Here is a 27,334-nt window from a genome sequence, read left to right on the forward strand (position 1 = left end):
GCCCTGTCAGTAGCAAGCTATGCGTTCTTGAGTAAATCTCTCCCCTTTCAGTTATTTATTAAATTAAAGGATTGAATTTCTAAGGATCTTATGCCTCTGTAGACAAGTTTTTCTTTCCAAATTTAGATATCCCTAATATAATCAACAGGGGAGTAATCTTATCTTTCTATGTTTCAAATGGGGAAATACTTCAGATGGTTAAAATTTCAATTTCATCTTACTTCCCCCTCCAAATTAGTTCAGGTTTTTCTCATAACATTGTACTTTCCCTTTTAAAACACTTATCGCAATTGCAAATTAATTAATGATGGCATAATTATTTATTTAATGTGATATTCCCTCATGACACTGTAAGCATCATAAAGGCAAGGACCTTAGCTATATTATACACATTTGTATTCTGAGTGTTTCACACACTTCTGGCTTTGGGAGGTGTTTATTAAGCATCTGTTTAATAAATGAATTGTCTTTCCAGACATAAAATATTTATTGTCTAGAGCAAAAACTAAGGAAAAAAAGAAAGCTCATCCACAAAGTGGCCCCATTTGAGTCAATGAAATTGACTGGTTGGGCATAATGACCTGTTACGGACATGTTATGTAAACACAACAAAAGGACCTTCCAAATGTTACCACAGCTGGAAGTCCTTTGAGCACAAATATATTATAATAATAGCATCCTAAGTACACAGCTCTGTTTTAAAAAAAGACTGTTGCTGATATGAAACGTCATTTTGTCTGTCACAAAATGTGGCACCTGTTGTGAGACTTCCTGAACCACCTAACTTGTTTCCTTCCCTTTTTTTCTCCTTCCTATACTATTTCCCTTTCTCCTTTTCCTCTCACAAATAAACATTAAGCATCATTTTTTTAATGGTCCATTCTATCTTTGAACTGTAAGCAAAACAAAACAAAACAACCCAAAAAACCTTCCCCTCTCCCCCAAACAAACAACTTTGGCTTGTTTATCTCTGTATCCCTAGTCCTAAGCAGTTGCTGGTACTTTGCAGGTCCTTAAAAATTGAACATGAATGAACATTTGATTTCATAGACATCTATACTGTAAGTTTATTTTTGTTATACTGATTTTCCTGTAAACTCATTAATAAGCTGCTAGTGCTCAAAAACAGTACAGGACTGTGGCAAACCTGTCATTCAACATTCTTTCAGGTTACATACCTGAGAGAATAGGATTGATAGCTATTATATGTAAGACTGAATCTAAATGTTAGATTAACTTGTTATTTTTGAAATGCCAGTTATCGAAAGTTTTAAACAGAATTTTCAAGATAGTCCATTATGTGACTATGAAAACAGAGAGATGAATTAATAAATAGAAGTAACTACCAGGTCCTAACTGAGGCTGTCTTGCTTTGCTAGAACATAAGTCTGTGGAATTTCCGGTGGAGATGTTTAGAAAAGATTCTTTTTCACTTGGATAGAAGTGGTATGTGAGAATGAGTTGAAAAGCTGGATTTAGGACTGGTTTGCTAATTTCTTTAGTGGCAGGATTTTAAATTATGGACTGCAGTAGCAGTGTCTGTTTTAGAGGACATGGGTTAACTTTGAGAATTTATGTTAAGGTTAAACCAATCCAGAGAGAATCTATATATCTGCCTAGGACACTAAGGGTGAAACTGACTCATATTCCCAAACATGCTGCTTCTGTTCAGACCCTTGTCACCTCTTGCCTGGACTATGGCATAGCCTCTTAATAGTCCCTTCCTATATAATTTATCCATTCATTTACTTGCACATTAAAAAATATATATGCACACCTACTATGTTAGGCTGTATTAGGAACTGGAAACAATAAGGTAACTAAGACAGTTTTCTCCTCTCACTAGTTGTAAAGTTTGGGGAGACAGATGCATAAGTTTGGGAAGAAAGCCAATATAGATGAAGGCCCATTATGGGCTACTCATTTTATATGGGCTGTTACTTTCTTCATCCTTACAATTAAAAGAAACTGCAATGAAATAAATGTTATTATATCTACTTGCCAGATGGGGAAACTGAGATTCAAATTGGCTACATAATTTTCCTGTGTTGTATAGCTTGCAAGAAGCTGAATCAGCTTTTATATATAGGTCTGTTGATCAAGTCTATGCTTTTTCCACGAAATCAATGTTTCTTAACTTAAGATACCAAGGAATCACTTATTATATAGGAAACATTATCACTTCTCAGGCTTCTGGCTAAGATCAAGAATGGGAAACTTAAATACAGATTTTCTGGCCCTTCTACACAGATTCTGATTCAGTAGGTCTAGTGCGGATGCTCAAAAATCTGCTTTTGTAATAAATATGTGCTCAATGGACCACACTTTGAAAAGCACTATTCCTCTTAAAGACAATACCATAACATATAAATTAAAACAACACAAAGACTATGATAAAGATATGAGCCAAGTGATGAGCAAATAGATTAGTCATCAGAATTAGTTACCTAAGTTATAAATCTAATGATCTCATTTTTCTGCTTAAAAGAAGTGATGAATCTTAACTGCCGTAGTTTAAGGCTCTATTACAGCAAGACTTAGAAGTATCTTCAAGACAGGTCCCAGTGTAGATTTTCATCTTTTTTCTCCTCCCTTCCCTCTACTAAAACCTTCTTGTTTGATTGAATTACTTGTCACTTCTCACATGTCTACATCTCCAAGCTGTATCTCATTTCTGCATTGCTTCAATGTACTTCCTCTTCAGTTCAAATGACTACTTCCTATTCATTCTTCCAAACTCAGTTTATAAGTCATTATTATCATTAGTTTGTATTACTACAGAAACTATTTTGTGAGTACTTACTAGATGTCAGGTACCAATCTAAGAACTGTATCAACTGATTTATTTATGTCAAATAACTATTGAGGAAACTGAGGCATAAAGAAATTAAGAGACTTTTCTCAAGGTTAAACAACTGCTTAGTGCTGGAGTTAGGACTTGAATTCAGGCATACAGCACCAAAAGCTCTTAAATCACTAACCTGAAGCTGCCTCTCATGAGATACTGAGCTACTTTCAGGCAAGACTTCCTTTCCAGTTACCCAGGGTCTAATTCAAGCCATATTTCTCTTCAGGTTCCTCCAGGTTATCCTCACCTCTTAATCTTTGGAACTAACTTCCTTCTATTCCACATGTATGTGGACTATGTCTCCTACTCTTGAACCTAATTATTTTCTAATTGCTTCATGTACTGAGGGTTCATTTTAGATAGATGTAGCAAGCTCACTGCACCCAGTGTAGCCTGACACACAGTGGGCACTGAATTTCTGTTGGACTGAAATGCAGAGCAAAAATTTTACCAGTATACTGTGTACAATGGTTAAAGAGAAAGCAAATGAATGGGGAATGAGTAGTTCTCCAAAGTGGAGTGAGGGAATGAGCAGGCAGGTATTTGTTAGTTCTTTTCTTGACAGCACACTGTTGTTTTAAGAAGCAAACATGAAAGGACGCTTAAGCATATGAAGGATTGATGTCCATGGTTGGCTGGTCCTTACTTTCAAAGTGAAATCCTACGATTTCTTAGTAAACAGTAATTAGATAGCTACAGCTATACATTTAAGTTGATATTTGGATTAAAAAAGCTGTTTAGAATATTTCACCCACTTCCCAGATAAGAGATGGTAACAAATACTTTAGGTTGGTTGCAAAACTGAGTCTACTGCTATGCATGGATAAACTAGTTGAGGACTACAAAGCACATGTCCTTTGTTTCTGTTACACCTGGAATATATGTAGTGAATAGATCCCATGAGCTGTATGCTTTGTACTTTACACAGTTATGCTAGTGTATCTTTTCATTGGAGTGAACCCTTTACAATGGCTAAAGTAGTTTAATCAACTATATACACATTCACATGATATGAGAATTTCATGAAAAAGAATATTTAAGGCAGCATTTTTTTTTACCAAAAGCACACAGAATAATTATTTTATAAAAGGAAAATGTCATCATTTAAAAACAAAAAGCTAAAATTCAAGACCATTTGAAGTCTTTTCCCCCAACTCCTACATATCTATTGGATGGCCCATCACAAGAGAATATTTAATTTTAATTAAGAGAAAGTAACACTGAAAGCAGAAAAAAATAACAAAAAGTCTGACTCTATATTGGTCATCTTAAACAAACTACTTATAAAGGTTGCAGTTTCCTCAACTGTAGGATAAAGAAGTTCATAGCAAATGGTTTCTAAAGTTTCTTTTACCTCAGCTAGACGAAAAACAACAGTAGATATACACTACCTACTAAATATAGGCACTATTATAAGAGATGTTATGCTATCCTTACATGCTTTACATCTATTACCTTTAATCCTTAAAACATGCATAGTAGGTAGGGACATACTATTATTATCCCCACTATATACAAGAGAAAACTGGAAAGTGACTCAATAGGTCAGAGGCCAGGAACATGCATTTTAAACAAGCTCCCCTGGTGACTGTGTTGCTAGTAGCCACTGCACCACACTTTTGGGAACTGCTAATCCAGTGGCCCAGTCAATACTGGTCAAGTTAGTACAATCCCAACTGTTGTGCATAAAACAAGATTTTTTTTTTCCTAATTAGTATCTGGCTTGGGAAAATCCTTTAGCGCTTTGTGTCAGTTTTCGCTTATGTAAAAATGGGGATAGTAACACTGTCTTGAAGAATTTAGAGTAGGAATGCAAATGACCTAGTCTTATGCCTAAGAGATTCAGTAAATGTTATTATCATAGGCACCCTAAAAGTTAGTAATATAAATTAAAAAACAGGCCTCCCTGGTGGCGCAAGGGGTTAAGACGCAACCTATGAAGCTCACTGCAGCCACTACAGCACAAGTTCGATCCCCGGACAGGGAGGTGACCCACATGGCGCAGCAGACCTCTCCTGACTCGCCTGCTACTCCCCTAAGCAGTGTATTTCAGTCGATCTCCTGTTCTGTTCCCTACCCGTCTCTGGTGAATCCTCTTACCCCCCAAAACTCTGGCCTGTACCCCGGTTCTTGTATGTATAAATAAATAAATCTTTAAAAAAATAAATTAAAAACAATATCATTTTGCTAAAGGCCACTGTCAAGTCATTCTGTGAACTGTTTGTTTTCCTTGAGTTTAGCCTCATTTTTAAACACCCAGTAAAATGTACTCTTTTTGGTATACTTCATGAATTTTAACACAAGAATAGATTTATGTAATCACCACCAAAATCAGAACATAGAAACATAGAACATATGATTATTTCCCCCTCCCCCCACCCCAAATCTTTTCTGCTATCCCTTTAGAGTTACACAGTATCCAGAGTCCTAACCCCTGGAAACCACTGATCAGTTCCATATCTCTATACTTTCGTTTTTTAAAAAATATCATGTAATAGAATTAAACAGTATGTAACCTTTAGAGACTGACTTTTATCTGTCACAAAGCATATGCCTTTGCAATACATCCACATTGTTATATGTTATTAATAACCAGTTCCTTTTTATTGTAGTATTTTATGGCATGGATGTAATATAGTATATTTATTCATTCACTTACTGAAGGTGAACTGAAGGACAATGAAGGACATTTGAGTTATTTCCAGGTTTGGCAATTATAAATAGCGCTTTTATGAACATTCATATATAGGTTTTTATAAGAACATAAGTTCTTATTTTTCTTGAATAATACTTAGGAATGAGATTGCTGGTTTGTATGTCTAACTTTCTAGGAAACTGTCAGTTTTTCAGAGTGACTGAATCACTTTGTATTTATATCAACAATGAATGAGAGTTCCAGTTGTTATCCATCAGGCACTTAAAAGTATTCTCTTTTCTAACAAAAGAGTATTAAACATCCTTAATCCAAGTTTCCAAAGCTGTACAAAGCTGTTATGAGTATTTTAGCACACAAGCAGTGAATTGCTTCAATAAAACAATGGTACATAGATGAGAATTCCAAAAGTAAATCCTCTATTAAGTTTTCTCTAGTCTGTTCAAATTTTCTCTACAATGCTTTTCATTTATATATATATATATGTATCTCCAGACATTAAAAACACATAAACCCCTAATAACAACAAAAATTTGGAAGTGTGGAGAATCATTTCTTTACTTTCACTAACTTTGTTGTGTTTTATGGTAAAAATGGTCTGCATAGATAAGATAAACATAATAGAAATGGGGAGGTATATATGGCTACCTTTTTTTTCTAATTCTGACCAGCAGGTTTCACATCCCACAAACACCTTCGCATGAAAATTCTATCATTATACTGTAATCTTCTGTTTATATGTGACTGAATATTTAAAGGACACTCATATCTCTACTAGTATATAGCACAACATGGGAGTATAGAAAATCCTTAATAAAAATATGTTTAGGTAGCCAAACAAAAAATTAATGGTGGTTTACCTGGATGTCTATGTTTCATCTTTCAAGACTAAAATATTTCTTCCTTTGAGTATTTGTGTCACTCCTGTACTTTGTATTTAATGTCACTGCTTCATTTTTACACTATTTTGTGCATCTCTGTACTTTGTATTTAATGCCACTGCTATATTTTTACATTATATTGCAATTACTTGTTTGGAGCAGGACAGGTAATTGGATAAGGTAATTGGAGTTAAAGTAAATTTGTAACTAGAAAAAAAGGTGCCAGAAAGTTTTCACAATTCCCCAAGTAAGGCATAAAAAAAATCAGAAGAGTAATTTGAAAAGATAAGTGACATTAAAAATGCTAATGGAAGGTAGCTGAATTTTTTGTTATTTTTAAACACAAATTATCTGCTTTATATAAACTGGACTAACATGACTTCAACTTTTTTTTTTTTAAGTTTTATTTTTTATTTATACAATAGCTGGGGTACAGGCCAGAGGCATAGGAGGGTGAGAGGATTCACTAGAGACAGAGTGGGGAGCAGAACAGGCAGACAGACTGAAAGCACTGCTGAGGGGGGCAGCGGGCGCTACAGGAGAGATCTGCCATGCCATATGGGAATCTCCCTGATGCCACCCCATATTGGAACCTCCCTGGCCGGCTGGGAATTGAACCCGTGCTGCAGAGGCTATGGACAGCTTCACAGTGCTGTGCTTAATCCGCTGCACCACTGGGGAGGCCTCCAACTTCTTTACACTATTCTTTTGCTCATACTTTCCTCACATGCCAATTCTCTCTCCTCTTACTTCTGAACATGTAAATTGTACTAACCTTTCCAGATTAAATCTTACCTCTACAGAGAAGTTTCTCTTGACTTTAAGAATCATTCTGTCTGAATTCTTCTAGATCATATAATAAACTACGCTTGTAAATTTTATGTTTTAGCTTTCCAACTATAGATACAAAGTGGTCTCTCACTTTTATTTTTTAAGCTTCTTTAGAAACAACCAGTTACGGTAAATCCTCAATCTGTCAGCAAACATATTTATTTGGTAGCAAACAAATTCAAGGCAAAGGTAGAATGCACAGGTACTTTCAATTCCCAATTTCTTCTCACAAACATATCCACATATTGCCTAGAGGGAAAGGAAAATTCACGAGGACTATGAGAGTGACTTAAATTAGTATAATATTAGGACAAGGAAAGTTTCTTCTGAGTCTTTTAAATGGATTTGACTTAAGAGAGTCTCAGTTAACACTTTCTTTAGGTACCTGTCAGGTTTATGACGCTAGAAGGTCTCAACGTACACTTAAAAAAACTTTAGAAGAAGCAGACGGTTTTAATTATTTAGAGAACACTAAGACATATACTTTTAAAACAACGGTATACAAAGAAAATACAAAAACTAAATATATTATATATTACCCACAAAGCTAGTTAATATTGTGTAACTAGAAAAATAAAGATGATTTGTTAGACTATACTGTTATTAAAAACAAAAAATAGACAGGTTAAACAACTGTTAAACAATGAGCACCTTTAATAAATGTTGACAGCCCAAATTAAAAAAAATGCATTACTGAGACCTCATCAATTGTGTTCTGTCATTACAAGGCAGCTCCACTTAGTCTAAGCTTGTCAAAAAGTGTTACTGTAATCCACAAAGAAGTTTTCCACCTCAGGCAAAAGAACAGAAAATGTAAAAGGATGGCTCTAAACAGGTGTTTTGAACTCTAATGCCAATGATGAGGCATAAATCTCTTTACATTAGTTTCACATATGACAAATTATTAAATTTTACCCTGAGGTGTCAAGCGTGGATGAACTGATCTATCAGCAGGCACTTTAAGAGCAACATGTATAAATAAAATAAATAGGGTGTGGATATAACTTTTTAACAGTGAGCATTACTTCATGCGTGAAAGTAGACAGTTATGACAAACTGCCTTATTCTACTCTGATGAATATGATCCTTGGAATTTGTGAATGTCTGACCTATTCTTAAAGTCAGTCACTCTGATTCTACCTAATCTTGGTAAGAGCATTGCTTGGTTATTCCATTAATCTTTAATGTAAATGTGACTCAGCTTTACAAGAAGTCATAATGGATGAAAAGCATGTTAAGTATGCATTCTGATTTTGACAAGGTTGTATAACCATAGGCAAATTATTTAACTTCTACAAGCCTCAGTTTCCTCCTCAATAAAATGGGAGTAATAACTATATCATGAAAATTAGAAAAAATTATTTACAGAAAGCATACACCATATCAAAATTTGAGGGATATACTAATTACCAGCTAATTCATTTAGTAGATCAGTGTTTGGATTGACATTCTCATACAATCTTTTTCATGTGACTAATCATGATCTTCTTGTTGAGTTTTAGTTTTAAAAAAAGGTTTATTGAATCTAGAGAACTTAAATAAGGGACCAGGAAAATGAATATAAGAAAGTGAAAATCAAAATCAACAGAAAAATATGAACCAGAGACACTTTTTGGGGGGTGGGGGGCGGGAGGGGAAGGATTGGGGTCAGAATGGGGCGTTTGCAATTGTATGGGGGAATATAAAAATAAAATTTATTATTTAAAAAAAAGGTTTATTAAGATATGATTTATGCATTATCATACATTTTACGCATTTGATATATATAATTTGATGGTTCTGATATATTCATAGACATGTGCAACTATTACCATACTTAGCTTTAGGACATCTTTATCTCATCCAAAAGAAACCACATACCCTTTAGTTATCTCCCTCCTATACTCCCAACCCACTAAAGACCTTGACCACCTTCCCAACCTTCATCAACCACAATTCTACTTTCTGACTTTATGGACTTTCCTAGTCTGGACTTTCATCTGAACAGATTCATATATGTGGTCTTCTTGTGACTGGCTTATTTCACTTTACAAATTTTCAAGATTCATCTGATATTGAAGCATGTATCAAGATTCCATTTCTTTTTATGGCCAAATAATACTTCACTTTATGTGATAAAGTGTCCTGTATCATTTGTCCTTTGATGCTATTCATGTATAGCAACATGAATAATGTTGCTATAAATATTGACGTGTACATTTTTGTATAGACGTTCTTTTTATTTCTCTTATAATTAAGAGTGGAACTGCTGGACCACATAACTATGTTTAAAACTTTGAGGAACTGCCATACTGTTTTCCAAAGTAGATATATCATCTTACATTCCCACCAGCAGTTTATAAGCATTCAGCCTCACCAATATGCCTGTTACCTGACTTTTTGATTCTAGTCATTGTACTTGGTATAAAGTGGTATCTTACTGTGGTTTTGATTTGCATTTGCCTAATGACTAGTGATTACTAGTAAGAATACTGAATCAGTAATCAATAAACCTCCCAACAAACATAATTCCAAGATCAAATGGCTTCCCTTGTTCAATCCTACCCAATATTTAAAGAACTAACAACAATTCTTCTAAAACTCTTCCATAAACAGAAGAGGAGGTAACATATTCAAACTAATTTTACACAAGGCCAGCATTACCCTAGTGACAAAATCAGCTGTAGAACAATATCCTTCGACAAATATTAGCACACTGAATTCAATAACACAATAAAAGTATCATACAACACTATCAAGTAGGACTTCTAGGGTGCAAGGATGGTGCAATAACTGCAATTCAATCAACGCAATATACTACACTAAGAAAATGAAGGATTGAGAGAGATCATATGATCATCGCAATAGATCAAGAAAAAGCACTTGACAAAATTTAATATCCGTTTTTGACAAAAACTCTCAACAAAGTGGGTACAGAGGAAATGTGTACTTCAACATAATAAAGGCCATAAATAACAAGCTCACAGTTGATGTATTACTCAATGATGGTAAGTTGACAAGATCTTCTAAGTAATCAGTAATAGGACAAGGAAGACCTCTCTTGCTAGTTTTATTCAACATCATATTGGAAGTCCGAGACAGAGCAATCAGTCAAGGAAAATGAATAAAACTTATCCAAACTGAAAAGGAAGAAGTAAGTTGTCTGTTTACAAATGTCATCCTATATATCCCTAAGAATTCCACCAAAATCTAAAAACTAAAAAACAAATTCAGTAAAGTTTCAGTATACCTATCCAACACACAAAAATCAGTTGTATTTCTCCACACTAACAATGAACTACTGGAAAGAGAAATTAAGAAAACAATACCATTTACAATTACATAAAATAGAATAAAATGCCTAATGAATAAGTTTAACCAAACGGGTGAAAGACCTTTACACTGAAACCTACAAGATAGTAATGAAAGCAAGTCTGTGTTCGTGAACTGAAAGATCTAATATTGTTAAAATGTTTATACTACCCAAAGCAAATGCGACTTCTATGCAATCACTATTAAAATCCCAATGGCATTTTCACAAAAATAGAAAAATAAATCCTAAAATTTGTATGGAACCACAACAGACTCCAAATAGTCAAAGCACTCCTGAGAAAGAACAACAAAACTAGAGACATCATGCTCCTTAATTTTAAACTAGATTACAAATAAGCAAAACGGTAGCGTACTGACATAGAAACTGATACATTCATCAATGGAACAGAAGAGAGAGCCCAAAAATAAACCCATCCTTATTTGGTCAATGAATTTTGACAAAGGAGCAAAGATTATGCAGTGGAAAAAGGTCAGTTACTTCAATAAATGTGTTAAGAAAATTGGACAGGCACATCCAAAAGAACGAAACTGGATTGCTATCTTATATCATACACCAAAATTAACTCAAAATGGGTTCAAAACTTGCCATAAGACCTGAAGCCACAAAACTCTCAGAAGAAAACAGGTGCTAAAACTCCTTAACATTGGGCTTGATGAAATTTTGGATTTGACACTAAATGCAAAAGAAACAAAGGCAAAAATAAATAAGTGGAACTACACCAAAGTACAAAGTTGCACAGCAAAGGAAACCATCAACAAAATGAAGTCACCCTGCCGAATGGGGTATTAGCATATCATATCTCAGAATAAGGCATAAGTACGTAAAATATAGAAGGAACTCATACAACTCTATAGTAAAACAATCCAATTAAAAAGTGGGTAAAGGATCTGAATAGACATTTTCCCAAAGAAGACATACAGATGGCTAGTAGGTATAAGAAAAGACACTCAACATTATTACTCTTTAGGAAAATGCAATCAAAACCACATTGAGTTATCACCTCACACCGTTAGAACAGCTATTATCAAAAAGAAAAGAATTAACAAGTGTTGGCGAGGATGTGGGGAAAAGGGAACAACCCTTATTTTTTTTTTTTTAAGAGGCATGTTTTATTTATTTATTTATTTGTTTGTTTGTTTTGTTTATACATGCACTGGGTACAGTCAGAAGCGCGGGAGGGTGAGAGAATTCACCAGAGCCAGAGCGGGGAGCAGAGCAGGCAGAAGGACCGAAGTACACTGCTGAGGGGAGCAGCGGGCGGCAGGAGAGGTCTGCGCGCCATGTGGGACCCTCCTCCGGTGGCCGGGGAGCAGCCGGGGATCGAACCGGCGCCGCAGAGGCCGCGGGCAGCTTCGCAACCCAGCGCTATACCGCTGCGCCACCGGGGAGGCCCAAGGGAACAACCCTTATATACTCTTTTTTTTTTCTTAATAGAGGCATGTTTTATTTATTTATTTTATTTGTTTGTTTGTTTTGTTTATACATGCACTGGGTACAGTCAGAAGTGCAGGAGAGTGAGAGAATTCACCAGAGCCAGAGTGGGGAGCAGAGCAGGCAGAAGGACCGAAATACACTGCTGAGGGGAGCAGCGGACGGCAGGAGAGGTCTGGACGGCAGGAGAGGTCTGCGCGCCAAGTGGGATTCTCCTCTGGTGGCTGGGGAGCAGCCAGGGATCAAACCGGTGCTGCAGAGGCCGCAGGCAGCTTCGCAACCCAGTGCTCAACCGCTGCACCACCGGGGAGGCCCCCTTATATACTCTTGGTGAGAATGTAAATTGGTGCAGTCATGGAAAATAGTATAAAGATTTATCAAAAAAATTAAAAATAGGAATACTATAGGATCTAGCAATTCTAACTCTGGGTATCTATCTGAAGGAAACAAAAACATGAAATTGAAAAGATATGCATATTCATATTCATTGCAGCACTATTTACAATAAATAGCCAGACATGGAAACAACCTGTGTCCATGAACAGGTGCATGAGTAAAGAAAATGCAGTGCAGGTGTGTGTGTGTACACACACACACATATACGGAAATGCTGTGATTGTAACAAAATGTATGGACTTTGAGGGCAGAATGTTATATGAAATGAGTCAGACAGAGAAAGACAAATACCACAAGATCTTACTCATATGTGAAATCTTAGAAAACAAACAAACATAAAATCAAAACCAAACAAAATTGAACTCATAGATACAATGAACAGAGTGGTAGTTGCCAGAGGTGGTTGGTGGAGCCTGGGCAAAATGGGTGAAGGCAGTCAAAAGGTATAAAATTTCAGTTATAAAATAAATAAGTCACAGGACTATAATGTACAGCATGTGATTATGGCTAATGCTGTATATTTGAAAGTTGCTAGAAGAGTAAATTTAAAAAGTTCTCATTACAAGAAAAAAATTTAACAGCGTGATGATGGATGCAGACTAGACTTATTGTGGTGGTCATTTCATAATACAAATACTGAGTCATTGTATTGTACACCTGAAACTAATATAAGTCAGTTAAATCTCAAAAAATAAAAAAAGGAACCCTTTTTCTGGGCAGAAAGCAACTAGCCGTAGAAAGGCTTCTGTGGCATACTTGACTATCCATGTAGTGCCCTAATCATTAACATTAACTCAATTAGCCCTTTCTCCTCAAATACTTCTCTGTGTGTATTAGATCTTCTATGACTTTTGCATTTTAATTGCAATGTTAATATTTTAAAATGTTTTTTAATGTCAAATCTAAATTTACATATAGCTTCTTCAGGAAAAACTGACCAACACATATTTTTTTAAGTTTTAAGTAGTCCAGCTATATATATATTTTAGAAGAGTAACAGCAAAAGATCCCTTTAAAGGTTGGTCTGTTTTATAACTTTTGCTTCAGTTTTTGCTCAAAGATGTTGTTTTTAATCCTCTACCTTGTAATGACTTATTCCTGTTCTAAAGAAAAAACAGCAATCTGTACCCTGTTTATCACTGTTAGCTCTGGAAAGAAAAAAGGTATAAAAATGGTGAGATTTTAAACAGAGGAAAGGAAAAGAAGTGGAGTGCTAAAAAACAGTTAAGAAAAAGCTTAATACAAAAAAGTTAACATATTCCATGTAGCAGACAATAAAGCCAAAGAGTTCCCTTGGCAACACAAAAAGCTGCCACAAGCTAATAAGCATACCCTCTCTGTGCTGTGGCAGTAGTTTTTAAGTTCCATATGAGAAATCTTTAAGATAAGCTGAGAATATCCTTTTAGCATATTTTGCCCAATTAGGGCTAATGTAGTGTCAGCACTACCAAAGAAATGAGAATGATATAGTTGCCTGTGAAATTTGCCCTGATCTCTAGTATCTGGATTACAACAATTATTGAGCTATTGTTCAGAAATAAGTTAATCTGAGAGGTTAGGTTGGACAGGAGCAATCCTGATTCCTATGATAGAGAATTTTAAATAATTTAACTGTGGATTAATGAACAAACAAATTAGACAATGAATTAATCAGGAAATAAATGCTATAATTTGATAAACAGAGGTTTCTAGACTACTCATGGCTTAAAACATAGTGTATATGAAAAATTGAATCCAATTGCATGTTAGAAAGCACCTATTGGGGCCTCCCCGGTGGCGCAGCGGTTGAGCACTGGGTTGCGAAGCTGCCCGCAGCCTCTGCAGCGCCGGTTCAATCCCCGCCTGCTCCCCGGCAACCGGAGGAGGGTCCCACATGGTGCGCAGACCTCTCCTGCCGCCCGCTGCTCCTCTCAGCAATGTACTTCGGTCTTTCTGCCTGCTCTGCTCCCCTTTCTGGCTCTGGTGAGTTCTCTCACCCTCTCGCGCTTCTGACTGTACCCAGTGCTTGTATAAATAAATAAATAAATAAAAATAAATCTTAAAAAAAAAAAAAAAAAAAGAAAGCATCTATTGTTTGGAACCAGACTGCAAGCAAAAATGAATTCTAAAACATGGCTATATTATAATGTAGGGCTATTTGCTTTCCTTGTCATCCTTTCTTTGCCAATAGTCTCCAATTAGAGCAAAGAACCTTTCTGTTCCTAAGAACTAGCCCTGTGTTATATACATTTGATAGATGCTCAACAAATATTTACAAAATCAAACTAATAACATTAATGTAAATGGCTATGAATAAAGTCAGAGGCCGTTGTGTTAAAACAGTGGCTAATGTAATTTATACTTCCTGGTTAGAGCCAGAACAATTAGCGCTACACAGGTTAATCCGCTCTGGGCCACTGAAGAATGTTTCAGACTGAGTAAGGTTTGGGCTTGGTTTTATTTAATAAAAGCTTTATACAGCATAGGTATTTCTGGTTGCATTAATATGATGCAATCACTGAAGTTATGGATATAACTGAATCTAAGTTAAGTTTAATAAATTTAGGCCTAGGCAGCCATCCTTCAAAACTGCTCATAAATTTGATTTTAATTGCAAGCTTAAGATAAAATCTTATTTAAATTTTTAAAAAATAAAGGCAAATTCACAATTATGAGAGACAATGTTTCTTGCCAAACTCCAGATACCAAATTATCATGATCTACTATACACCAAAAGAAGCCTTTAAAGTAAGAAAAACTTTACTTAAGAACACTACTTATGACCTGAACGATAACTTTCATGAAGACACTCTAAAAACAAAGAGAAATCCTTAGAAAGAAATACCTCGTATGGTTAAATTTCAATAAAAATTTCAATTATATGGAGCCTTGGATTTTTCCTGTAACCCTCATATTAAATTTTGTGCTCAGTATTAAAGGAATTAAAGTCATTTTCTTTGCCAATGCATTATAAAGAACACAAATTAAGATGAAAGAATGAACTGGGAATATGCATGCAAATATTGTGCATTCATATTATTATACAGCATAATCTGTAAATCTAATACTAATGAGACTCAAGATTTAAATGTCTGAAGAATGTGTTTAGTGAATTATTGTCAATCAATACCTCGATTCCAGGATAAATGTAATCTTGAATGGCAACACATCTATTATTACAAATTCCTAACTAAGCACAGTACTTCATTATTTCAAAATGTCACTGTCAATTTTTAGAGTAACAGATAAACATCTTTCTACCATATACCCGATTACCTTTCCTTCAGAGTAAATGAAACACTATTAAGAAAAATTACAAACTTAATATTTTTATAGCAACAAAAGAAACCCAATAAGCATTAGGACCCTAAACTAGTTATAACACTCCAAATTTTAATATCTGTTAGTGTGGACGCATCAGATTTTATACCACTATCATCTGCTATTATTTTTTCAGGGAATACTTTCAGGTAAATTCTTCTAGGCATTCACTTCTTCAATCATGTAGCAAAGATTTATTGAGTAAATACCTTGTTCTGGGTGTACTGTTAGGGGATAGAGTTACAGATGTGAATACAATTTGATTCTTACTCTGAAGCTCACAGTCTAATGGAAGAGAGATATAAGTAAACAAAGTAAAATACAAAAATATAAAGTTATACTAGAATTGTCTACATGTTTCTTATTTGCAAAAGCTAAAGGGTATTTTGTTGAAAACACTCACTATGTCTGGAAACCTTTCATCATTATCAGATATCAAACTTTCCCTTATTTGCTCTATGGAAATCTTTTTTAAAAATTAAAAACATGGGCCTCCCTGGTGGTGCAAGGGGTTAAGCATCGGCACTATGAAGCAATCCACAGCTACTGCAGCATGAGTTTGATGCCCGGCCAGGGAGGTGACCCACATGGCGCAGTAGACCTCGACTGTCTCACCCGCTGCTCCCCTCAGCAGTGTATTTCAGTAGATCCACCTGTTTTGCTCCCCACTCTGTCTCTGGTTAATCCTCTTACCCCACCCCCAACCTCTGGCCTGTACCCCTGTTCTTGCATAAATAAATAAATCTTAAAAAAATTAAAAACAAATAGAAAAATAAAAAGGATAATTTTATAAATGTCTGCAAACTTACCATCTCAAATTAACAAATGCTAATATTTGTTTCCCATTTCATCTAAGGCTATTTTCTAAATCTAAATTTCTTGATAAAGTACTAATGGTTATTTGAGATTACTATAGCTCTTACTAGTTGTGTGACCTTAGGTAAATGAACTTAATTAAGCTTTTGATCCTTGGTTTTCTCATCTGAAAAGTGCAGGTAACAGTAACAAATCTGAGCTAGTTTATGTTCCACTTGCCCTCCAAGAATCATGCGTCATCTAATTTTTGCCCAGGGAAGTTTTCTTGCCTGCCAGCTTAGAGTTGGGTTAGGTCAATAGGAGGTAGTAGCAGGAGATCAGAATTTGGAAGATAATTATTCCCTGGTCTCCTCCCTACCAGATCACCAAGGGCTGGTTATATCCCTCTATAAAACTAATTCTTTCTATATAGCACCCTCTTCTAGGCCTTCAAACCTGAGAGTGATAATGGCTCCCTTTAGCCCTGATGTGTGTAGTATCTATTGTTAGACTTCCATAAATCTTCTTCCTTTTTATTAACAGTTCCTTTATTAAATTCTTCTCAAATAACCCCATTTGAAAATGTCATCTGCATCCTGCCAGAGCTATGACTCATACACAACCTCAAAGAGTTATTTTGGGGATTGCAGGAGATGATAAATATAAAGTACTTAGCATAGTGCCTAGTAAATTATAAATATTCAGTAAGTGTTGATCATTATTATTATCAATATTGGTGGTACTATTCTATTACATTTTATTTGAGATTCCAGGTTCATGTCATCTATATCATCTAAATATGGCTGCCAGCTTAGATGGTTGGAAGGTCTTTTACGAATTTTCACAGAGCTTCATGTTAAAATGTAAAATGTAGTTATTACTAATCTCAGCATTTTTTAAAAATTAGGAGAACCTTAAAATTGAGGGAAAAAAATCCATATATCATAGACAGGACTTCCTAGACTGTAGTTTTTTCTGTAAACATGCTTTAGAATTCATTTCCTGCAAATTGACCTCTAATTAGCAAAGTACAAATGTCCATAAAGTTAAACAAATTGCTGGGTCCTGGGGTCATGAAAAGAAAGGACTGAACGGTAAACTTAATGGAATAAAAGTCCTATTGTTAATATAGAAATTCATCCTTATCATCCTTATTTATCAATTATGACATAAGCAAGCATCACCATGTGACAAATTATCTTATCAAAATCTCATTAAAGGTACACTTCACTTTTTACCTTACCTCATCTTTTATATCTTCCTGTTGTTGGGCTGTGAAGATCTCCATTGCAGCCATAAGTCTCATCATTAATTCATCCACTGTTGTGTTACCTAGAAATATGTGGATATCGCCAAATGTCACATTATTGAAATTATTTAAAAATGTAGCTATTGTAGAATTAATCAGTAAGGAATAACTACAGTCTAAACAAATTACAAACTAATATGCCAATATTTGGTTAAAATACTTTCATGTATTTATTGAAAAGCTGTTCAACTAGATAAAGCAATATATTAGCAGTTGCAGTTTCAGAATATTTAGATCTGTGGTAACAGTATCCTAATAAGAATTTTTATCACTATAAAGAAGATTGTCCAAGTCAGGAGGATCAAAAGTTCTTTCAAGTTATGAAAACACCTAACACTAGTAACAACTACCATTTGTCATATATGCCAGCAGTTAGGCTTCGCACTTATCCATATATTAACTCACTTAATCAGTACAAAGATTTCATGAAGGAGTTATTATGAGTTTGATTTTAAGGAGGACAATGAGAAGTCAAGCAACCTGCCCCAACTAAGATCAAACTGATTAAGTGGGTTTTAATCCATATGATCCTGACTCAAAAGTCTGTCCTCTTTGCTACTGCAATATACTACTTAGAATTATTACCAAAAATTCTTTGGTAAAAGAAATAATAATTCAATTTCTGAAAAAAAAAAATTGAATTCTTTTGTTGCCCAATTGATAATTTTCCCTTTCAGCCTCTTTCAAATAACTATGCTATAAACTTTTTGAGGAGGGTATTTAAAACTATGCTATAAACTTTATGAGGAGGGTATTTAAAACTATGCTATAAACTTTATGAGGAGGGTATTTAAAAGGTTTGATTTCCCTTAAGTTATTTAATTCCCTGTCCAAGTCCGCAACAAACATAGCACTATATATATCATTCCTTAATGCAGTAAATTTTACTATTTTCTTTGGATATATCCACAAGAGATAAATTCACAAAGATAGTAATTCTTTTCTTTATACCAGCAGGCAAAAAAGTGAGTCTTTCTCCAGGGTTTGAGAAGGGACCTTCTTGCCCCATTATGAAACGGTCACCAAGAGGACAGCAAACAGCAAACATCCTTGTTGGTATTCTACCAGAGTAGGGCTTGACTAACATGATCCTTTTCCCAACTTTCCTTATGAGCACTGGCAATATGGAGTTAAGCTACATTGGTAGTCAATGCTACTTTTACAATAAATAAGTTAGATAAAGTATGTAGTCTTGGCATGGCGTCATGGTAGTGAAAAAGCAGAACTGATGGTGTAGTCTTAGTTCTAACCCTAGTTCTGCTATTTACAAGATATGTGATCTTGTACCTAGAAGTTGCCTAGGACATGACAAGGGTTTAACAAATATTCACTTAGTAAATGGATAAGTGACTGACTATAGCTTTCTAGAGATCAATTCCCTTATATGAAAAATAAAAATAACACTACCTCTGTATAGTTCTTAGAATGATAAGAGATAATGTTAAGTGCTTTACACATACAACCACTAGTAATTATATTAACAGATATGACAAGTAGCAACATGTTTAGGAGTATCTTCAAAATAGATTTTGTTACTAGGCAGATCTCTGATTTTCATTTCTTATTTGCAAGCTGTAGTATATGAGGAATGAATATTTTATGGAGGATTCTGGAAGCATCAATGGGAAAATACTATAGTTGTACAGGTAACTACATAATGACCACTAAATTTCAGGCTTAAATCCCTGCTCATTAATGATGCTTCAAGCCTAAAATAAGGACTCACTGCCACACTAGACTTGTAGGTATTTTAAACCAAAATCCTTAATAATGCAATATAGAGAAAAGATATCAGTAAAGCAGTTGAGGGCAACCTTAATCTTGATAGCCAAATAAAGTGATTTTTAAACTTTTTGTTTTGTGGACCCCCTTTATACTCTTAAAACTACTGAGGATCCCAAGGAATTTATGTTTTTATGTGGGTTATAATTATCAACATTTACATGTTGTGTTAGAAATTAAAATTCAATAAATTAAAACATTTATCAATCCATTTAAAAGTAACAGTAGTAAATCCATTATATATTAATATAAATATCATTTATCAAAAATGATTCTGTTGCAAAGGAAAAAAAATAGTGAGAAGAATGGCATTGTTTTAACATTTTTTGCAAATCCTCTTTAAAGTCTGGCTTAATAGAATACAACTGGATTCTCATGTCTACGTTTACATTAGACCAGTTACAGTATACTGGCTTAGCTGCCCAATCTGGCCTCACAGTGATATGTAGTTGGAAGAGGAAGGAGTATTTTTATAGGTAATTATAGATATTTTTCGTTAATAGACCCAAACCAACAAGTAAAAATCTACAATATTTGGTACACAGGAATATGAAGTCATATTAATGAATTTTTTATACTTTATTATATTAAAATCCACTGTACAATCTTCCCCTTTGAATGGATCTTTTATCCATGCATGATTTTCAATAGTAGTCTCCCTTCTCCACGATTTTGCCTTCTGTGGTTTTAGTTACCCACAATAAATGGTGGTCTGAAAATATTAGCTACAATAGGACATTGTAAAAGAGAGATAGAAAGACCACAGCCACATAATTTTTCTTACAGTATATTGTTTTAACTGTTCTATGTTACCATTAGTTAACTTTTTAATGTGCCTATAAATTATAAATTAAACTTTATCACAGGTATGTATGTATTGAAAAAATACAGCCTATGTAGGGCTGGGTACTATCTGCAGTTTCAGGCATCTACTGGGGGTTTTGGAATGTATCCCTTGTAGATAGGTGGCAATTCCTGTAACATGCATTGGTGATTTGAAAAACATTGGTTCAGTGAGTTATGAATTTCTTCTGAATACTGAAACAACTAATGATATAAAAAAAATTGTTAACATCACCACTGATGTCAGCAGCAAAGTATTTAAGCTATCAATTTTATGGTGGGGGATACAACTTTGCACTTAAATGCTCTAATGTTATCACTGGTAACATACACTGTCAATTATCTTTCTTGAAGTGACAAACTTAATTTGTTCATTCTGGAAGAAAAAATGTTTGCCAAATATCCAGGCTACATAAGTACAGTTTGCCTATTAGTCATTCTCAAGAAATATGTTCAAGAAAAAAAATAACTGGTTAAGCTCAAGCAACAACAGAAGTGCTTTTCTTTGAGGCTACCAGTGTACTTTAAAATGCAGAAGTGCTTTATCCACACTTCTCATTGTGTCACACAAACTATTAAAAATGTTAAAATTTAATAAAAGTATTATTTTTTTAAACAGTATGTACATGGAGGTGAAGAATATGGCCAATAGCACTATTGTGTGTCATGATCTTGATTCTGCTAACTTGATTTTATGCAACATTGATTTAGTGCCAGTGGTGCAAATGTTAGTGCAGCAAGAACGGCAAAACAAAAAAAGTTTTATCATAAATATGAAAATAATTTTGACCTGAAAGAGTCTAGGGGATCTCCGAGATCCATGGACCACACTTAGAGAACCACTAGCTATTATAATGTTGCCTCTGACAGGGAAAACAGGAATAAAATATCTTTATTATATATTTACCCGATGTAATCAGTTTCCCCAGAAGGGTTTCTCCAACATTGTTTATGAAACTCAGTGTTCTAGTTATAGAGAAAACATAAAATTCTAGAGATTTTGTTCTAGTTGAGCTTTAAAGACACTAAAATTCAAAACCACCCCTCCTTCCCCCATCACATCTGCTATAGAACTTTTGACTAAATAGGGGCAGATATTATCACAGACATAAGTTTTGCAAGGGAACTTGAAACCTCTTCCCTGTGGCATAGAGGACAAATTGTTTTCAGTTCAGGCTTTACCATGAACAAGGTTATATTTTATACTAATCCTTGGGTACATTAATAACAGTAAAAAAATTATTCACTCATTTTTTTGGTAAAGAATGTGCACTGTGATTAAATTCACAGGAAGTTTACAGCTTCACGCCTCAGGGTTGCATCCTAGATGTGGATTCACACAAATAGGGGTAAATAACTGTCACTGTGAACAATTCAATTCACAATATCTAGTAACTGGATTTTCTAGAAAACTAAAGATATTTCTTTCAACCAGTCGATATCATGGCAAGAAAAAAAATATATAAATATACACACATACACATGTCATGTCTGAAAAATGATTATGACCTAATTGCTACTTAAGAGAATTTAAAAATTCTGAATATCAATCCTTTGACTAGTTTATGTTCCAAAAGCTGTGCAATTTTATTAAGATGCTTTCTGTTTGATTTTCATGTAGCCTATTTCATTGTTCATAGTGCCTAAGCTTTTTGAAGATGTTCTTCTTCAGTGTAATCTATATTTTAAAATGCAAAGATATTCACCAATAGAGAGCTTTGTCAGCTTTGATGGGAAAAACTATAAGATTATCACACACACAAGAAAACACTCCACTCCCTTTATGACATGTACTTTACCTTGTATCACATTTAACACTTCATTAGATGATCTCTTTCCCATAATAATCAGAAAAAGTGGAAACTGATCTGTTTTTTGAGTCCGAATGGTTTGTGCAACAACACTGCCAAAGTGTCTATTGCACATTGTCAGAAATCTAAAATGAGACAAAATACAAAGTAAGTTTCATTTCAGTTTAATACATTTACTAGTACTCCAACAAAAAAAAATTATTATATTAGTAATGTTAAAACGAATAGCATATCTGATATTAATATGTAAAATCTTGCCATACTGAGTTTTCAACTATATCATAAATGACACAAATTTTATCATAGAGAAAAGCAGGAAGCACACTCTAAAATGCTGTCTGGGACTAATAGCATAGGATTCTTAGTCTTAAAATATTATAAGCTGTACTACCCTAAACTATTAGAAAAACAAATGAATTTTTTTAAAACAAGAGGAAAGAATATTTTTAAAAGGACAGATAATATAGTAGAAAGTTAAATTAACTACTATCACCCTAGTCTAAACAGGATTTAGCAACATTTTCATGCCTTTAGGATGAAGAATTGTAGTTCAGATTTGTGTTTTCTCCAGTAGTAGCAGGTCTTCTAGTTTCATACTTAGTATGGGATAAAAATAATAATTCTAAGCTTTTGACCAAAAAAAGCTCTGAGATATTAGCATACCGAAGTCTAGCATTAGTATTCTTAACACGATCTGGAATAAATGAAAAAACTGATAAAGCTTTTCTCTTCTATTAGAGGACTGTTTGAAATTAGCATTTCTTTCAAGAGAAAAGGGTAGCTTATGATATGTTTTCAGATCTGATGGTAAAAAGTAAATGTCATAATAATAATGAATTATGAAAGACCAAATGCAAATACAGAATGCTTTAATAAGATCCAATTTAATAAAGTCTGTAAAAATAATGGACTTTTAATAACACAGGTCACAAAAGGCAAAACAGTGGAAATTCTGGGGACTAGCCACTGGTACTGGCTTATTAATTCTTAATTATGTTCATGAAAGGCAACTTAAATCGTGTGTTTTCTTATGCCTTATGATAATATTTTAGGTAACAACTCCTCTGAAATGTATGTTCTAGCTGATGAGCAAAGTCCTGTCGTCACATGCATTAGAAGGTAAATCTATTTGAAAAGACAAACGACATTAAAATGTCATGTGCTCAAATTCATTTGATATCCAAATTCAAAACAGAATCAAACCTCTTAATTTTTAAAACCAATATATTTCTTGTCTATAGAAAGTCATTCCAGAAATTTAGGCTGAATCTTCCACAAAACCTGTGCTGTGCCTACAGAAAGTAGATCGTGTTAAGGGCCACTAGAACTGTCAGCAAGAGTGTCATGACAAGTTAGCACCACTGCAGTAAGTTCATTGGGAGGCAGGTCCATATATACATTTAGAAAAGCAATAACCAGACCTCATGGCAATTTGAAATGACAAGGCCTTAAGAAACCCATTGTTGGCCATGAAATATCAGTGCCCCATGGAAATTCAGATCTTCACATTCCACAACTATTATGGGATAAAAGGTGCTCAAGCAGCCTAAGCCTCCATACCAAATTTCACACCAATATAGCTTTAATTCATCAATGGAGATATGTAGGCCAGAAGACTAGAAAGTTAGGATCTCATTTTTCTTTCTGCTTCTTACTAAAATATTTGAAGTCAATCTTGACCCTGATCTGATCATTGACAACCTTTGAAATTAAAGATGTCAAAAAACAGTTGGAATGCCATTTCCTACAAAAGGGAGAAAATAGGTCCTTGTTGCTTTCACACCAATGGATTAAGTGGATATCACACAGAAGATGCCCATCACAGCATACTCTCACAAGTGATATTAAATACTAGCTAAACAGGATAACCACCCCCCTCCAACCCCCCACCAAAAAAAAGGGAAGGAGTGAAGGAAGAGCAGGAACAAGGAAGGAAATAGGAAGGCAGATTGCCTTAGTGGTTTTAAGAATTCAAATTCAATGCAATTCTGCCTGGAAACTGTGAACTTCCCAAATTCTCCTTTAGTGAAAATGAGCTAGGAGGGAATATAATTATGAAAATGTAGGTATCTTATTTGGTTTAAATTAACACATGACACAAATTTCAAAACAACACAAAATACATTCAAGAGAGGTACAGTCTTCAAAGGCACATTAGCCATTCAATTAACTATAAAAAAACAACAAAGTGATCAGTTTTGTACCAAGTATTGGCAAATCATCTTAATTTTTTCGAAGTAGCTGAGAAATATACAGGGATCACATAACCAGTTGACATTTTCTACTGGCCTTAACTAACAATTTATTGTAATCAAAGAGCGATTTTGTTAAAATGTTAATTAATCTGATTAATCTTCCTAAGATCTGAATCATGTTTACTTTGAGATTGTCAAATTGCAATCATCAAGAGCCTGTAGGGCCAATGGACAGTCCCAAATTACAAAATTCTTTCCATTACAATTTACAAGAACTTCATAATATAGACATCCCATCTTTCTCATGGCTAGGAGGCTCAGCTACTTCCTCCAAAGATCATTCACAGCACAAAGCTACCACTCACAGAATACTACCAGCAGCAAAAATCCAATTCAAAATAATTAGAGCAAAAACAGACCCAGGAAAAAAGTTGTTTTAAGAGAGAAAATGTATTTCTCATAATTGTGATATTTTCTTCCTTTTTAAAGAGATAAAGGTGTGACAATTCATTTAGTGGCAGCATCAATGATGTCAACCTAACTGCATATGATGTTTAACAAAGTCAGGTGCCATGAGGGGACAAATGTTTTCTGTAACAACTGGATTCCTATAATTTCAAACCCAAAGGGAGAAGCAATGACAACTGTTCTTTAGTAAGGACAAATAACTTTTTGTAAGTTATAGAAGATTTTAATAAAATCAACAACCTATTGATCATAGACCTATTTGAGGAAGGAGAATAACAAGTTATCAAATCAAGACCCAAAACCAAAAACTAAAATAACAAATAACAAATACCTTCACTAAGTGTGTAACATGATGGAGGGCAAATAGGGGTGGAAGGACTAAGAAAATGAATTAAAGGAAACAGTTAATAACAAATCAGGTATAATAAAACAACTTATTGGTCCCTGAGGTGGGGGGCAGTAGAGGTGGGGTTATGAAATGGAAAGTTTCAATCTTTGGTCTTGGTAAAGAAACAAAAACTCATTAGTAGCTTATATTCACCAGTTCTTGCATGTAAGAATCTAAAATTGGAAAGATAAAATAGTTTTAACCTAAAGTTTGGGGAGAAAATAAACTGAACATCTGATGGCTAGCACATATTAATCTTTAGTAAAATTGTCAATCTCTGAAGCATAGATCTTTTCTATCTTGCTAATAGAAACTAGGATTATAATAAATCAGATTTGAGAAAAAGTAATCTCATTTTAATTCAAAACAGGATATAGTTTAGTTTTCTTTTAATCAAAATCATAATTACATAAGTCACTGACTTTTACTAAGTTATACTCCAACATAAAATATATACTAAAATAAATAGCAATTTATGGGGAGGGCAATGAAATTCCATTAACACTAACTGCGTACTTAATATATATCAGGCTATGTTAAAGGAGGCACGTTTGATCAAAAAATGGAGGCCACAAACTGCTAACTACTTTATGTGAGGCTTCCTGATCATTACATTTCAATATGACTTTGTGAGTTTAAGGGAGCCACAAATATAAAGTAGGAATAACATTTATCTTTAAAACAACTGTAGCTATGTTATTAAGTAGATAATCATATTTAACATTTTTTGTCATTACTTCAGGATTAAAATGATAGTAGTAGGCCAACACTGCAGGATTTTTTTGCATGGTAAGATATAGCATCAGAGAATTGCTGAATAAATAAAAACAGTCACTGGTTTTATTTTCATTCTGAGAATGAAAGGGCAGGTAGCGGTATTAGGAAAATAAGAACACAGAATTATAGATGCTGCCATTGTGTAATAGTATGAAACTTTATACATTTAAAAGTGGATATGAAACTAAAGTCATTGTTTTCTTTTTAATACATTTACATTTAGTATTATTAATTTAAAAGCAAGAATCAAATTCAAAATTTCAGACTATTTATTATTGAACCATTAAACACACTGGGTGTTTGTGAGTCACATCTCCAAAATGAGAGCTGAGTTCATGTTCAATGGTGTGACAGGACTTCTCCAATATTATCCCATAGAGTTTGAGGAGTCTTTTATATACACTTCCTTAGCTGCAGCTGCTAACCTTATATTACTTCTTTTGAAGTCACTGTGGTTTAAAGAAGCTCAAGGTTCTTCCCTTTAAAACAAATCAAACTGGCAGTTTTTGCTATAATAATAGGCCTCATTACTTACACACATTCTTTCATGTGTCCAGAAATTTGTTCAATCACATTTATATACATGGGTAGGTAAACCAGAACATAAGATAAAGGATGTTAAAGATCATCTACCTATTTAACCAACACACAATTTCCCTTTTCTATGTGAGATGATTCTTATCAAGTTGCTAGCTATGTCAAGAATATCAAAACCAGTTCTGTTAAAGAGATTTGTCTCCTACTCCAATATCATTTCCATAAGTCTGCATGCCCATTTATTGTTCAGCTCACTTCCAGAGTTCCCACTGGGAATGATCTTCAGCACCCCTGACACATGCCCTCTGTCCTTTGAGAGTAGCTTTAATTTCTGGAAATAGTCCTAAGTCTTTGGTTCAAACTGAGTTAGATAAACAAGGTACATTACTAAGCTGAGGGACACTGATTATAAGGGCAGTGATCTTTAAGCTTTCAAAGCCTGATCACTTCAGGAGTTTGCTTAAACCCAACTCTATCTCCCACAGATTTTGATTCCATAGATCTGAGGTAAGGTCCAGGAAACTGCCTTTTTAATAAGCTCTCAATCCCACCCTAGTGATTCTGATGCAAGTGGTTAAATGAAAATTAACCACACTATGAGGAAACACTGTTTTCAGGACATAGTACTGCTTTCTTTGTGAAACTTTAAGCTGTCTCTTTAAAGGTAGTTCTTAGAGAAATTGTTCCAGAAATGTTTTGGCCAATGGAAGCTCCACTGGACCAAGTATGTAGTCTCCAAGTTAAAGATGTTAATTCACTCTTTCTTATTTTGTATA

General features: G+C 34.4%; 1 protein-coding gene across 2 annotated transcripts in view; it reads right to left on the reverse strand.

The window, feature by feature from the left end:
• Positions 1 to 27,334, reverse strand: part of FAF1 (Fas associated factor 1) — a gene marked incomplete at both ends in the record, with an annotated part of 326,509 nt that overhangs the window by 49,207 nt on the left and 249,968 nt on the right. For both annotated transcript variants that reach the window (XM_084242620.1, XM_084242619.1), the window contains 2 exons: positions 17,692 to 17,780; positions 22,182 to 22,318. In XM_084242620.1, coding sequence (XP_084098746.1) covers positions 17,692 to 17,780; positions 22,182 to 22,318 — 226 coding nt within the window. The remainder of the gene's footprint in view (positions 1 to 17,691; positions 17,781 to 22,181; positions 22,319 to 27,334) is intronic.

This window comes from Talpa europaea, assembly GCF_964194135.1.
Source record: "Talpa europaea genome assembly, chromosome: 9".
In the NCBI taxonomy this organism is placed as follows: Eukaryota; Metazoa; Chordata; class Mammalia; order Eulipotyphla; family Talpidae; genus Talpa; species Talpa europaea.